This window comes from Hyposmocoma kahamanoa, unplaced genomic scaffold (assembly GCF_003589595.1).
Source record: "Hyposmocoma kahamanoa isolate Upper Pololo Valley unplaced genomic scaffold, ASM358959v1 202, whole genome shotgun sequence".
NCBI classification, from domain to species: domain Eukaryota; kingdom Metazoa; phylum Arthropoda; class Insecta; order Lepidoptera; family Cosmopterigidae; genus Hyposmocoma; species Hyposmocoma kahamanoa.
Window position 1 is genome coordinate 5,017,840 of NW_020653726.1, and position 13,760 is coordinate 5,031,599.

The 13,760-nt window shown below is 35.5% G+C and overlaps 2 protein-coding genes across 2 annotated transcripts in view; both read right to left on the reverse strand.

The window, feature by feature from the left end:
• Window positions 1–4,090, reverse strand: part of LOC113227035 (pancreatic triacylglycerol lipase-like) — a 5,105-nt gene extending 1,015 nt beyond the window's left edge. Inside the window, exons 1-6 of the mRNA XM_026459900.1 lie at window positions 3,907–4,090; window positions 2,840–2,909; window positions 1,642–1,787; window positions 1,172–1,404; window positions 527–867; window positions 26–216 (exon numbers count right to left, since the gene is read on the reverse strand). Of these exons, the coding sequence (XP_026315685.1) occupies window positions 26–216; window positions 527–867; window positions 1,172–1,404; window positions 1,642–1,787; window positions 2,840–2,909; window positions 3,907–3,946 (1,021 nt within the window). The 5' untranslated portion in view covers window positions 3,947–4,090. The remainder of the gene's footprint in view (window positions 1–25; window positions 217–526; window positions 868–1,171; window positions 1,405–1,641; window positions 1,788–2,839; window positions 2,910–3,906) is intronic.
• Window positions 4,091–8,333: 4,243 nt separating this feature from the next.
• Window positions 8,334–13,533, reverse strand: LOC113227176 (lipase member H-B-like). The gene is made up of 5 exons (XM_026460056.1): window positions 13,466–13,533; window positions 12,184–12,329; window positions 11,710–11,949; window positions 9,545–9,926; window positions 8,334–9,058 (listed from the first exon to the last, which is right to left on the reverse strand). The coding sequence occupies exons 2-5, from the start codon at window positions 12,236–12,238 to the stop codon at window positions 8,929–8,931; spliced, it is 807 nt and encodes a 268-aa protein (XP_026315841.1). The 5' UTR covers window positions 12,239–12,329; window positions 13,466–13,533; the 3' UTR covers window positions 8,334–8,928.
• Window positions 13,534–13,760: the final 227 nt, after the last annotated feature.

Consider the following 13,760-nt stretch of genomic DNA (forward strand, 5'->3'; position numbering starts at 1 on the left):
GTCGTATAATCCTCAGTCGTATAATCCTCAGTCGTATAATCTTCAGTAGTATAATCCTCTGTCGTATAATCCTCAGTTGTAACAGTAGTGTCTGTTACAGAATCATCTTCACTAGATATGTTTTCGATTGCTTTTATAATACTGTCGACCAGTCCACACTTGACTAAGCAGCGATAAGGGTACACTGGATTTGTTTCGAGTCGGTATACACCCGATCTGAAAACAAAAACAAAACTTTTAATGATTGAGTTTACTGTATTAACATAGGACTAGTGTCGGATTAATAAAATAGTAAATTTAACGTAGACATGTCAAAAGTTGCCAGCTCGCATTGAACCCAGACGTGTATAAGGTACACTTACTTAGAACTTTAAGAAAATGGAAGTTAGATGAGTAGCGCTAACGAGTTATAATTCAATATTGCGTTGTGAAATGTGAATGCCCAGCAAACAGGTCATATATTGAGATTTGCATTTGTAATTAAATTTTGTCAGTATATTCACATATCAGAACAAAACTATCTTACCCGTATTTAACCAAATCGTTTGTACCCAAAGCCAGAGTAAATCCAGTACAAGGTTTATCAGAGGTGGCTGCACGTTGACCTGGACATTTATTGCCAACAACACGACCGTGAGTCAAAGAAGCTGCGAATAATTCCCAGGCACGGTTATGGCTACACATGATATCGTCTTCACAGCCGGGTTGATCCTTGCCACCATGAGGGTAAAAATCAACATGACCCACACTATAAAAAAAACCGTGTGTGGTTGTTTCCGTATGTATAACTTCAACGTAATTGGCATCGCCTCTTCTCAAGGCGTTTGAATACCCTTCTAAAGATTTGGCCGGATTAAGACCTGTAATTTAAAAATAGAATTGAAGTACACTCGGAAGTAACGTTAATTATTTTTAATTAATATATTTGACAACCTCGTCGACCCAAGGGTTTGCATTGTGCGTGCTGGATGGCTAGATTTTAAGCTCGATTCCCGGTAGGACCAATTTGAGAAATGAACATTTATAAATGGGTAATGCTCCGAAGTGAGTTCTGTTGCTCTGGTACTCGTATTATAGGGAAGAGTCTAGTTTCAGACCAGGTATATGATTGTTTAGCACAATATTATTGTTTTTTATTATTAATAGAAGAAAAATAACACTCCCCTGTAATTCTGGCTATGGTGTAAGTTGATGTTCTGCCAATGAGACCAACTATATGGGCTCCCAAATCAAATCCGATAAGATGAAGTTTCGCTGGATTTGTTCTGTTGTTAACTGTCAACAGTCTGATTAATTCAACTGCGTCATTTGAGACTGGCTCTAAAGAATGTGTTGCCCATTCCTCAGCAGCTCCTTCTGCCCAGTCCACAATAATAACATTGACTGTCCCACTTGTAAGAAGAGCTAAAAATAATATTATTAGTTTCACTCATTACCCAACACTATAAAATAGTTATTTTAACTTGAAGAAAGCATTGCAAGTAATCGGGTTATTTAAGCCGAGACGTTATAACATAAAAATTGTATTGGATGGAAATGTGATTGTACTGAATGCTTCTTATTGTTATAAAATGCATAATAATATAATTCAAACAAAAGGACCCTCTCCCTTTTTTTTTAGAGTTGGTTTAAAATACTTACCATCTCGTACGACTGTACTCATTACACCTAATCCTCTATCGTTGATGCCATGCACTATTATCGCACAGTTAGTTGAATTCGTAATGTTGAGAGCGACGACGGAATCCTCAGTCAATTGTATATTTTGTCCAATATTTGGTTTCTCACTAAAAAAAAGACGTAATAAGATATAATCCACAAATTTAGCGAATATCTTTATTTTTTCTATTAACTGAGACCAAAAACAACCATGTTTTGTACCATGTAAAATTTCAGTACAACAAACCCAGACATGGATCAGCCGTCTGGGGCCCCAATGGCCTCCGCATTACCGGCTCTAAATGTACTGGACTTTTTAATTGGTGCTTCCTTAAAGAAATATAGGTACAACAAATCGATCGGATCGTTACAAAACTCAAACAGCGGTCTCCGTGCACTCTCGTTACCAATTTGTGATGGACCGTATACGCGACTGCTCAAAAGAACTTTTATTCGTAGATGTAGACCCGGCATGAAAGTCGGTGGTAAACAATTCAAACATTTATTGTAAATTAATTTTAAATTGTCTATTTTTTTTACTAGATCCAAATTTGTGTCAAAAATATTAAAATTTTGAAAACTTGGCTTTTTTAGTAAAATTTACTTCTTTTGTACGGACAAGGGCATATCAGACTACACATTTTTGTTCAAAAATCGCCTCCAATGCAACAGAACAAGATACGTCAATGAGTAGCTTGATGTGCTGGCGTGTGTGTACATTAAGAGCAATAATTTTCTATTTATATTAGATACAATTATGAATTATAAAATTTTTAAAATTTCCTTCAAACCTCAGATTACAAAACATTGTAATCTGAGCTTCTAACATTATATTGTTTTGAAATAGTTGGTTACTCGTAATCGTTGGTTACGCTATAAACTTTTGCTGCGTTTCATTGTATGTATTGCACACCACAATTTAAAGAAAAAACTGAAATAAAAATACACCCCATGAATAAAAAAATAAAAAAACGTGTTTTTAAATATGGATATATTAATGTCTAGGATAGACAAACCGAACTAACTCTCATGTCTACCCAAGCATGGATGGATGGAAAGATGTATTTGAATCTTATTAGACATAAAACACGATTGTGTGTATTTACATGGCCAAGAGGACGTAATGCCCAGTTTTGCTCGGAATTTGGTTACACTAGGAATGTAATACAATGTAACTTACTTTGTATAGAGTGTATATGAACTGAAGACGGAGTACTGCAGACGACTTATTATTGAGCCGCCGTGGGATACTGAAACAAGGACACAGTTTACAAATTGTCCAAAAGTTCCAGAACAGAATCCTTGGAGGTGGGATGACGATCTCAATAAGGCTACTGGGATGCTTATCAATGACGTTGTTGATGCTATTTTGTAGGCACATTTTCCACGCCAACCGACCAAGAAATATATTTGAGGCTCTCCTCCTATTCAACAGTAGTAACAATTAGTAGTAATTAGTAGTAGTAATTACATAAATATTATAAGAACGACAACTAACAAAGAAATAAAAAATTATCAAGCGGGATTCTGCCTAAGCCAAAATTCTCCAAGTAAAAAAAATATTAAAAGCCGTTACAATATTTCTTGAAATATTTATGTTGTCACGATAAATAAATATCACTTAAGTATTTGCTTAATACAATATGTTGAATGCATCAACATAATACATAAATCAAATAACATTAAAATAGTACAATTTCGAGCATACCTCTATACAATACCTCTATACAATAGTATACCTCTCCCTCTCTTAAAGGAAGCCAGGAAGCAAAAACGAATAACACGAAAAAGTCAATGAAATGGATAGGAAAGCTAAAGGTATGGGCACAGAGGATCGAATAGAACGGCAAAGAGAATTGGTAGACGAAAATATTTATATGATATGATGAAGTGGAAGATCCGATAGGGGTGGACAGGAAGGAATTGACTCTCTATTGACAAATGGGTATTTACATATTTACGTAAACTGTGAATAAATGGGATCAGCTAGTTTTAAAATTTTTCTAATTTGAGTGGAAAGTTCTAGAACACAGTAAGCATTGTAGCGATTTCACTTTCACGGGAAAGAATCAAATAATGAATACTATTCACTATGATCACAAATAACATTGTCTGTTATTTATTATTTAATATGTTTTCAGCATGTAATGTAATAAATTACAAAATATGTTTTCAATATATATATTGTAATGTATCAACATTATGTATAACATTGTAAACTGAACTAAAATATTGTTTAACAAATACCTGCTATGGCAGCTGAGAATGTTAAAAGAATTCTAAACATTCTTGAAGAAGAATCTGAAGAGATGACCCCCTGTTCTGCAAAATCTTTCGAGAAATGTGATCTGTCACCAAAACACTTTTCTATTCAAAGGATGAAAATTTGCAATTGTAAAACAATAAATGTAATTTACCCAATGCGTTAGATATGAAAATGATTGAAAAATGTAGATCATCAAATAAAGATAATATGTTTTTGTATTAACACTTAGCAGATATAAAAAGTTTACATGTTTAAGTTTTAAATTTTATCATTTAATTATAAAATATTATGATTATCGGTGACAATGTTCCGACTTGCATTCTGTTATTATTATTATCATTGCTATTAATCGTTAATTAGTACCTACTCCTAACTACAGGGTTAGAAGTTAACAACATCAAATATAACCTAGTTCACTGTTACAAGAAAATTTGGATTACTATTGTTATATGTTAAAGGCTATGAATGCCTATACACGCTACGCCTATCAGTGCGCATGCTCATCTGGCTATCGCACGCGCACGCATGCGATCATGAGTTGCTATAGTAAACTGATTTCTTAACTATACTTGCTAGATAAATATTTTAGCGATTTCAGAAACGCGCATCGTTCGCATCATCGCATTTCGTATTGTTAATATAATATATTAAATAAGATATTATCATACTGTCACTACCCACTATCAGTTTTGCTGTACCATAAAACCTATATAAAAAAAGGCCTGCTGTGCCTTTCAGACTTTTCAAAATTAGGACTACTGGAAATCAATTCCAGTTGGTGGGGTTCGCGGAAATGGAGTGTGTCCTTGTTAATTCATTTCTGTATTTACCTAGTTGTTAACATTTTTTTTCAGTTATACAGGATGGAACAGAATGACCGACAAAGCCGAAAACAAGAGTCTTAAATATGTACTTAATTGTACTGACAGTCTTTTTGCTCTAAGTGTAATAGTTTCCGAGTTATTCAATGACAAAGATTTGCTTGAAAAGTCTGTGTTGTCAACCCTACATCATAAAAACACAGCTGTTTGGAGGCAACTGGGAGTTACTCAGGGCAAAAACTTTGTACTTTTAATAGGTCGTTGACCTCCGTCGTTGATCAGCACACCATCAGTCGCATTCTTTGATCAATCACTTTCTTTGATCAATCGTCATGTGAATGATGATTAATACACGGGTATTGTTTTGTTACCTCGAGTGTAATTAACACCCCTAAATCCCGTGTTTGACGACCCAATATTTACATTTATCGAAAAAATGCACCTCTCGTAGAATCTTCGCAAGATACTATTGTTTCTAAAGTATGCGTTGTCATAAACTACAACCACATAGGAAAAGTTTTCTAAATGACCCAGTCAGGAATATACAATTCATATTGTCTGCGTCATAAGATAAGACTAACTTAAATAAGCATAACTAAACTAAATTAGGTAAATACGTTCTACAATAATCGTCAAGTACTCAAATTACAATAGTTTCGTAAACCTGCTTATCCAGACCCTAACTTAAAAATCATAGTAATTTATTGCAGCCAATCATAAATCACCGCTTAGAGTTGCACTTGTTACCTGATGTTTGTTCGTGGTAGCAATATCGGGAGATCGTTTTTTTTTGTACTAGTCTATTTTTCAATGCATTTGGAAATACTTTTAATTTAGACCCTTTTTGTGACATTGTCATAAGGAACGGAAATATAGTTTTATCGATATCTGACGACTTTTAAACTTTCTGTTTAGTGATATTTGCTTTAATCTTAGTCTTTAGTGTTTGTGTTAAGCAAGTTTAGAGTATCTACACTAATATACTTTACTTGCTTAACACAATGTTTGTGTGGAAAATCGGCACACCCAGGATTGTTTCTAGAATGTCTGCAAGAGTAAAGGGGACGTGGACAAATCAAACTTCCTTTTAATTTAAAGTAAGTTGAATGTAATAGGTAAGCAGTTCTTTCTCACTTTCTATTTTTCTCACGAGTGCCAATGATACGAACGCCTCTAGTGGGCCGATAGATGTACTAACGTCATTCATTTGCTTAGGGTTGTTGCAACGTGAAAAGTTTACATCTGGACGAAATTTTTTCAACTGCTCTAACTTTACATTTAAAGTAATTAAAACACATATATGTAGGGTTCTTAAAGTGATACTTTTGGCTTTGTCGGTAATTTCGTTCCACTCGGTATATTTAAAATGAAAGTATTGATAAAAAACTCTTTTTAATTCTTAAGGAGCTTTAATTTGACAATAAAAAATGGGCACTTCACGTTAACAAATATGTAGTTTAAAGTTGCTAGGGATTCATAAAAGACAGGGTAAGAAGCGACATTCAAAACTTTGACTAAGTATCGATTCTATTTAATAAACATAAAACACAGTTGTGGGTAATTACCCACGGTCTAGAGGTCGTGTATATATAGTTTGACCCAGAATTGGGTTACACCGGGAATATAATACAATGTAACATACTTTGTATACAGTATAAATGTACTAGGGAAGATGTTTCGCGGATGACTTGTTAGTGGGTAACCGTGGGATGCTGAAACAAAGAATGTTTGCTCTACGCAGTTCTTTGAATAAAATTGAAATTTAATTGTTTCTGATTTCAGAATCAATGGCAATATACAAACGATGACGAGACGAACAAGTCGTGCACCTGGTGGTCAAGCGACACACCTGTCCATTGCAGTTGCAGTGCCACTCAAAGCTTTAAAACGCAAGGGCACTGCCAATGCGCCCGGCACCCGGATACATAATTTAGTAGCTGTAAAGCTCCTTGTGAATGAGTTCTTCCAGGGAAGTACTGCCACCTTACCTATTTCTGCCGCCAAGCAGTATGTTAGCATTACTGTGTTCCAGTTTTGAAGGGTGTGGGTGAAATTACAGGCACATGGGACTTTTCAACTTATGTCTCAGGACAACTGTTATGTACGGGTGTGTCGTTTACGTTTACGACTTATTCGCCCCATCACTTTGTATCGTAAAAAAAACGCAAGTTTACAAATCCCACGTGCTGGTAATTTCACCAGCATCATTACGCTTCAAAATCGGAACGCAGTAAGGGGGAAATACTTCCTTTTTCACAAGAAGCTCTACTGCTACTATTTATTAATATTTCGACGACAAGAAATAACTGTCCATTTCAGTGTTACATATTTGAATATAATGTTAATAAAACTTTCAGACCTGTAGAAGATAATTAGATTGTTTTTTATTTTTGTTTGCTACTACATTTGTTCAACATTGTCAATGACTTTTTAACAAGAAATAATCAAATAATGAAAATTGACATTGTCCACGGAGCAAGTCAAAAATAGTTCAAGTTCAATTAAGTTCAATCAATAATTAAATAGTAAATATTATTAAAAGAAACAGTTAAAAAGAAATTGTTACCTGCTATCACAGCGGCTAATATTAGAAGAATTTTAAACATTCTTTCAAAAATAATCCCCTGTTCTGCAAAACTTTATGAAGACTGTGTACTTATCACTCAAATACTTTTCTATTTAAAAGCTAAGATAATTAAATGTAATTTATCCATATTACCCATATCGTTTGATCATGGTACAAGGATGATTAAAAAATGTGGATCAGAAAATATCGATTAGATGATTATCTCTTAGCACTTAGCGGACATAAAGTTTTTATGCATGTTTTTAAATTTTGTCATATAATTAGAAATTTTGATGATCTCACAATTTTGTGAATTACATACTGATTACTGTTGAAATAATTCACTATCCTTTTCCTAAGTAGTTTATTTTATCATACCTAGTGACGGTTCGAACAAATCGTGCGCCTGGTGGTAAGCGACTCGTCTGTCCATAACAGTTTTAGTGTCACTCAAAGCTTTGAATCGTAAAGATTTGAGGGACACTGCCATTGCGCCCGTCACTTTGAGACATAAGTTGACAAGTGCCATGTGCCTCTAATTTCACCAGCACCCTTACCTTTCAAACCCGGAATTCAGTAGTACTCATATTACTGAAATAGGTCAGATGACAGTATACTTCCCTGGATGAACTCTTCACAAAGAGCTCTTCTGCTACTAGTGGTTAAGACATATCCATCTCACTACTGTATTTTTACTGTCTGTGGACATAATCCGATCAACTGCCCGTGTTTTGTTTGGGAAGATGAGGATTATACCAACCATACCACCCCACCTTGGATCAAAATTAGCCAATTACACATGAGTGGCATAGTGAAAGTTATTCAGTAGAGTCAACCCATGAAATTTAATATTTATGCAGAGGTTGATGCGATTAGCAGAAGCAATTGACGTACATCCAGAGAGAAGCAACTGGAGGTCCGTAGTCACTATATATTCCTTCGAGAGACAGGCGTTATAGTTTGTATATATTTAAAAATATAACAGGTTGCTGTGGAATATTAAAAAAATGTAAATTCTGGAAGAATATAATTTATTAAGTTTAGTTCGAAATTCATTTATATTATACTATGTGATTTGTAGAAAGAAACTAGGCGTTACATGTTGACTTTTACGTATCAGAATAGAGATCAAATTAATTTCAGCTTCTACAGAGGCGTACACAAGCAATAGTGTCAATTGTAATAATTTTTGTCTTCATGATTTTCTATTAAACAACTTTAGATTAAACTTTTTAAATGTATAGTTGCGACCTTGTTTCTCATACAATATACAATTGTTGATTAAGTGTCTTGTAAAAATGTTAATAACATGTTTTGGCGTTATATATAATGTGTAGAGGAAGCCTATATCCGAAGACGGATGGAGTAGAGGCTGCTTGATGATGATGATGATAAAGTGTTGAAATTTTAATTTCGATAAAAAAGGTCATTGCTCTAAGAGTCAGTGGGAGTTAGTGTATATGAAACGTTGCAATAAATAATACTAAACTTAAAATATCTCTATAATACGTCATGAGTGTGTGTGCTATTTATTTATATAAAATTACTGTAGCCGTTTCCGAATTAATGAAAACATTGAGGTTCCTTTAAAAAAAAAACAGGAATTAATAACCAATTTAGACGCCACCTGTTCCAGGTGGTTTGGTAAACTTTTCAATAGCATCTATAACATTGTCGACTAGTCCACACTTGACCAAGCAGCGATACGGGTAGACTTCCGTCGTTTCGAGACGGTATGTACCAGACCTGAAAATAAAAACCAACTTTTAATTATCGAAATTACTGTGTTAATTTACCTTCTAACTTAGGACTGTCAATAAAATAGTATATTTAACGAAGACATGCTAAAATCGGCAAGCTCGCATTGGACCGAGAAGTGTATTTTACACCTTAGAACTTAAATAAATAAAAGTAAGATGTGTAGTGACTGGTAAGTGATAATTCAACATTGCTTGCCACTCATGGCACCGCACTAAGGGAACCCTGAGTCGTGGGTACAATATGCAACCACAAATTACATTCAACCTAACGAGAGAAATGTAAGCCATATAAATATTTGTCATGGCCCGGGAATTGAACCCGCACACACACTATATAAAATAAAATATAAAAAATAACGCTTACGCCCTTTCTACAAAACACCGACGACATATTCCCGTTTATTCTTGGTATTTTTGACAAATTTATATAAAAGTGAATAAATATTTACATATCAAAATAAAAGTATCTTACCCGTATTTAACTAAATCGTTTGTGCCCAAAGCCAGAGTAAACCCAGTACAAGGTTTATCTGAAATGGCATCACGTATGCCCGGACATCTATTGCCAATGATACGACCGTGAGTCAAAGAAGCGGCGAATAATTCCCAAGCACGGTTATGGCTACACTCGGTGTCACTGTTGTCAGTGTCATCGAACTGTGCGGAACTGTTTTCTTTTTTTTCAGGTACACAGCCGGGTTGATCCTTGCCACCATGAGGGTAAAAATCAGCATCACCCACAGGATTTAAAATACCGTGTTTGGTTGTTTCCGTATGTATAATTTCAACGTAATTGGCATCGGTTCTTCTCAAGCCGTTTGCATTCCCTTCCAAAGACTTGGCTGGATTAAGACCTGTAATTAAAAAAAATTGAATTAACTCGGTAGTAACTCCGATGATTTTTCATTGTTAATTTTCTGCTGGTCACGAGTTTCCTCTAAGGAGAGGTTTTAGGCCATAGTCTGTTCTTTGAGTACTTCACATGTTTTCAATAGGGTTTTTACCTTTTTCGACGGCCAGGTTTTATCACGATGTTTTCCTTTATCCATAACAGTTGCAGGGCACTGCAACTGTTATGGATAAAGGAAACTAGTGTAGTATTAGTGGCAACTAAGGCCTTTAAATCGCTAATCTCTTAGGGGCACTGCCGCTGCGCCCGTCATCCTGAGACATAAGTTGACAAGTCCAATGGGACCGTAATTTCACCAGCGTCCTTACCCTTCGAAACCAGAACGCAGTAATGCTCACATTACTGCTTGACGGCAGAGGTAGGTAAAGTGACAGTACTTCCCTGGACGAACTCTTTCACATGAAGCTCTACTGCTACATTTCTACTACGTTAGTGAAAGGCAGTGCCACTAAATATTGAAAAATAGACGAAACTTAGAAATTAAAGTCATAGGTGCATGTCGCCACAAGTATTCAAACTACTGCCCGCAATTAAAATTTAAAATTCAAAGATTGAGAGGCAACCCAGTGCTGTGAATAGTGCAAGGTTAGCCGTTTAGATTTGACAATCACGGCAGCCTCCGATTGGGGCGATGCCAATCGTGTCAAATTTGACGCTACCAAAACGCAGGCGTGTCTATTCTCTGGAAATCGGAATCCCTTTGAGCTGACGCCGACTTTCTGTGATGTATCCATACCGATAGCCGACTGTCTCAGCTACTTGGAACGGACCTGTCGTCCAATTTGAAGTTCGGCAGATACATTGAATCTATGACCAAAAATGCAGCCAAGAAGCTTGGCATCCTTTCCAGGGAGAGGCGTTACTTTACCCGGGACAGTTGCTTCAGCTGTATCAAGCACAAGTTATGTCGTGCATGGAGTACTGCTGCCACCTTTGGGAAGTCTTTACTATATACTAACTGGCCACCTGGTTTTTAATACACAACCAAGAGGTTTATAGGTGACTCGGAATAGGTGAAGGCGAAGCTGCAGAGCCTCGAACACTGCCGTAAAGTTCGTAAAGTTGTCGGTATTATACAGGATATATCACGGAGAGTGTGCGATGGAATTACACGATTTAATTCCGCCTTCCCCTTATCATCACTAGACGTAGGCTTGAGTTCCACCATTATGTTGAGTATATTCCAAAGATTTGCACGAAGCGTTACGCTTTCACATTTATATGGCGAACGGCTATGGAGTGGAATTCCCTGCCTGCAGATTTGTTCCCTGAACGTTATAAGTTTAATTATAATTTTTTTTATATAATAATAACGCACACACACAACATAGCCCCGCACTAAGGAAATCCCGTGTCGCGGGTGCCATGGGCACACATAGATATATGAGATGGAGGTCGCGCACGAACATTTTTATAAAAAAGTAATAATTGAGAAGCAACTGGTTTACTACTACTGCTTTTCTACTGGGTTATCACTACCCCCTGGGTTAACACAAATGGATGAGGAGTAGAATATATAATATATATTTTTTTATATCTAAGAAATATCCGGTAGGATCAATTTGAGAAAATAATATTTCTAAATTGGTTCTGATCTGAGTATGCTAGGTGATGCTGATTCCTGTGTGATTTCTGCTGCTTTGGTACTCATAGTACAAGGATTTTTTCAGTTTAAGACAATCGGTTTATATTAGTATAGTTACTATTAATAAAAAAAAAATACTCACCCGTAATTCTGGCTATGGTGTAAGTTGATGTTCTGCCAACGAGACCAATTACATGAGCACCTAAATCAAATCCGATAAGATGAAGTCTCACTGGACTGGCTTTGTTGTTAACCGTCAATAGTCGGACTAATTCAACTACTTCTTTTGAAACTTCGTTTATAGAACCTTCAACCCATTGGCCACTAGCTTCTTGTGACCAGTCCACAACAATAACATTCACGGTCCGACCTGTAAATAGAGCTAAAACGAACAATTTTATTATATTTACTAATTATTCAAGTGTAACGTATCAACGTTATATTAAATTTAAGAAAGCATTGCAAGTGATCGGGTTATTTAAGCCGACTATATGACGTAACATAACAATTGTATTCGAGAGTGTGTAATATTCTTCTTATCCGATTTTGATTGAAATGCACCATAATAATAATCCAAATTCTTTTGAATAATTTTGAGACGGTTTTCAGTGCTTACCATCTCGTACGGTTGTGCTCATTGGACCTAATCCTGTTTCACGTCGGCCATGCATTATTATCGCACAGTTAGTATTTGCGTTAATGCGGAGAGAGCCGACGGAAGCCGTAGTCAGTAGTATTCGTTGTCCAATATTTGGACTCTCGCTGAAAATAGACTTAATATAATCCATGAAACAACAAATCATTATTATATCCTTAGTAGTTATTTTGTTGTTTTGTTATGTATCCAGATATGTGAATTACTGTAACATCAAGTCAACGCACTTGCATTCGCAGCAGAAACATGCGCTCCTTGCATTATTACAACGTAACCGCTGACAAAATTATTATTTTACGTGTTAATAATTATAAACTCACTTTTCGGCCCAACGTTCCTCATCGGACGTAGACAAAATTCCTTTAGTTAAGAACTTTTTTGTATAAGTACTTTCAGACCTAACGTACCTAACTTCAGACGTTCTTAAAATTATTTAGTTTACCTTGGTGGAAATTGAATACAGTTATTCATCATATTTTCTCAACCTTTACTTCTCCATTATATAAGGTGGCCACCTTATATAATTATCACATACACAACCACACGCAATATACTTTTACCGTTTTTTTTAAATATTGTTTTATTTTTCTTCGAGAACTGAAATTTGTCATAAGACAATTTACCGATTTAATATATAAATTTGGCATAAATTTGGCATAATTTTTGGTATAAATTTGGCTCTCAGAACCAAATGATCGGTTAGGAGCTCACATACCTTAGGCAATGGACTGTACTATGTTTTTTATAAATATAATAGTATGTTGAATAAATACAATGCTATTGAACATTAAAAAAAGTTAAACCTAAGCGTATCAGGAGAAACTAGGATAGCTTTGGCAAGTTTATTCTGACACTTTTTAGGCTTAACTCGTATAATTTAGCCAACAATTCACGGCCAAACAAATAAACTAAACTTCTGACAATTTTAAGAGAACTTTATCAAAATATAATATTTAAAATTAAAGTATTGAGAAAATACTCTTCACCTTAAGGAGCTTTAATTGGACATTAAAAAATGCACTGCAGGCACTCCACGCTATCAAATATGTACTTGTAGTTTAAAGTTACTAGGGATCCGTACAAAACAGACTAAGAAGCGACATCCAAAACATTTACTGTCTCGATTCAATTTAATAAACATAGAACACAATTGTGAGTGGTTACAATGATATGGCCTAGAGGCTTAATAACTAGTTATACCCAGAATTCGGTTACACCGGGAAAGTAATACAATGTAACTTACTTTGTATACAGTGTAAATGTACTGGGATAGATGTTTCGCTGATGACTTGTTAGTGGGTCACCGTGGGATGCTGAAACAAGGAATGTTTGATTTATACACTTCTTTGAATAAAATTGAAATGACTTTTCTGATTTCAGAATCAATAGCAATACTGAAACGAGTCGTGCTTTTTTATGATACTAAGTTACGATGGCGGGACGAACAAGTCGTGCACCTGTTGGTAACCGACACACCTGTCCATAGCAGTTGAAGTGCCACTCAAAGCTTTAAATCGCAAAGACCTGAGGGGCACTGT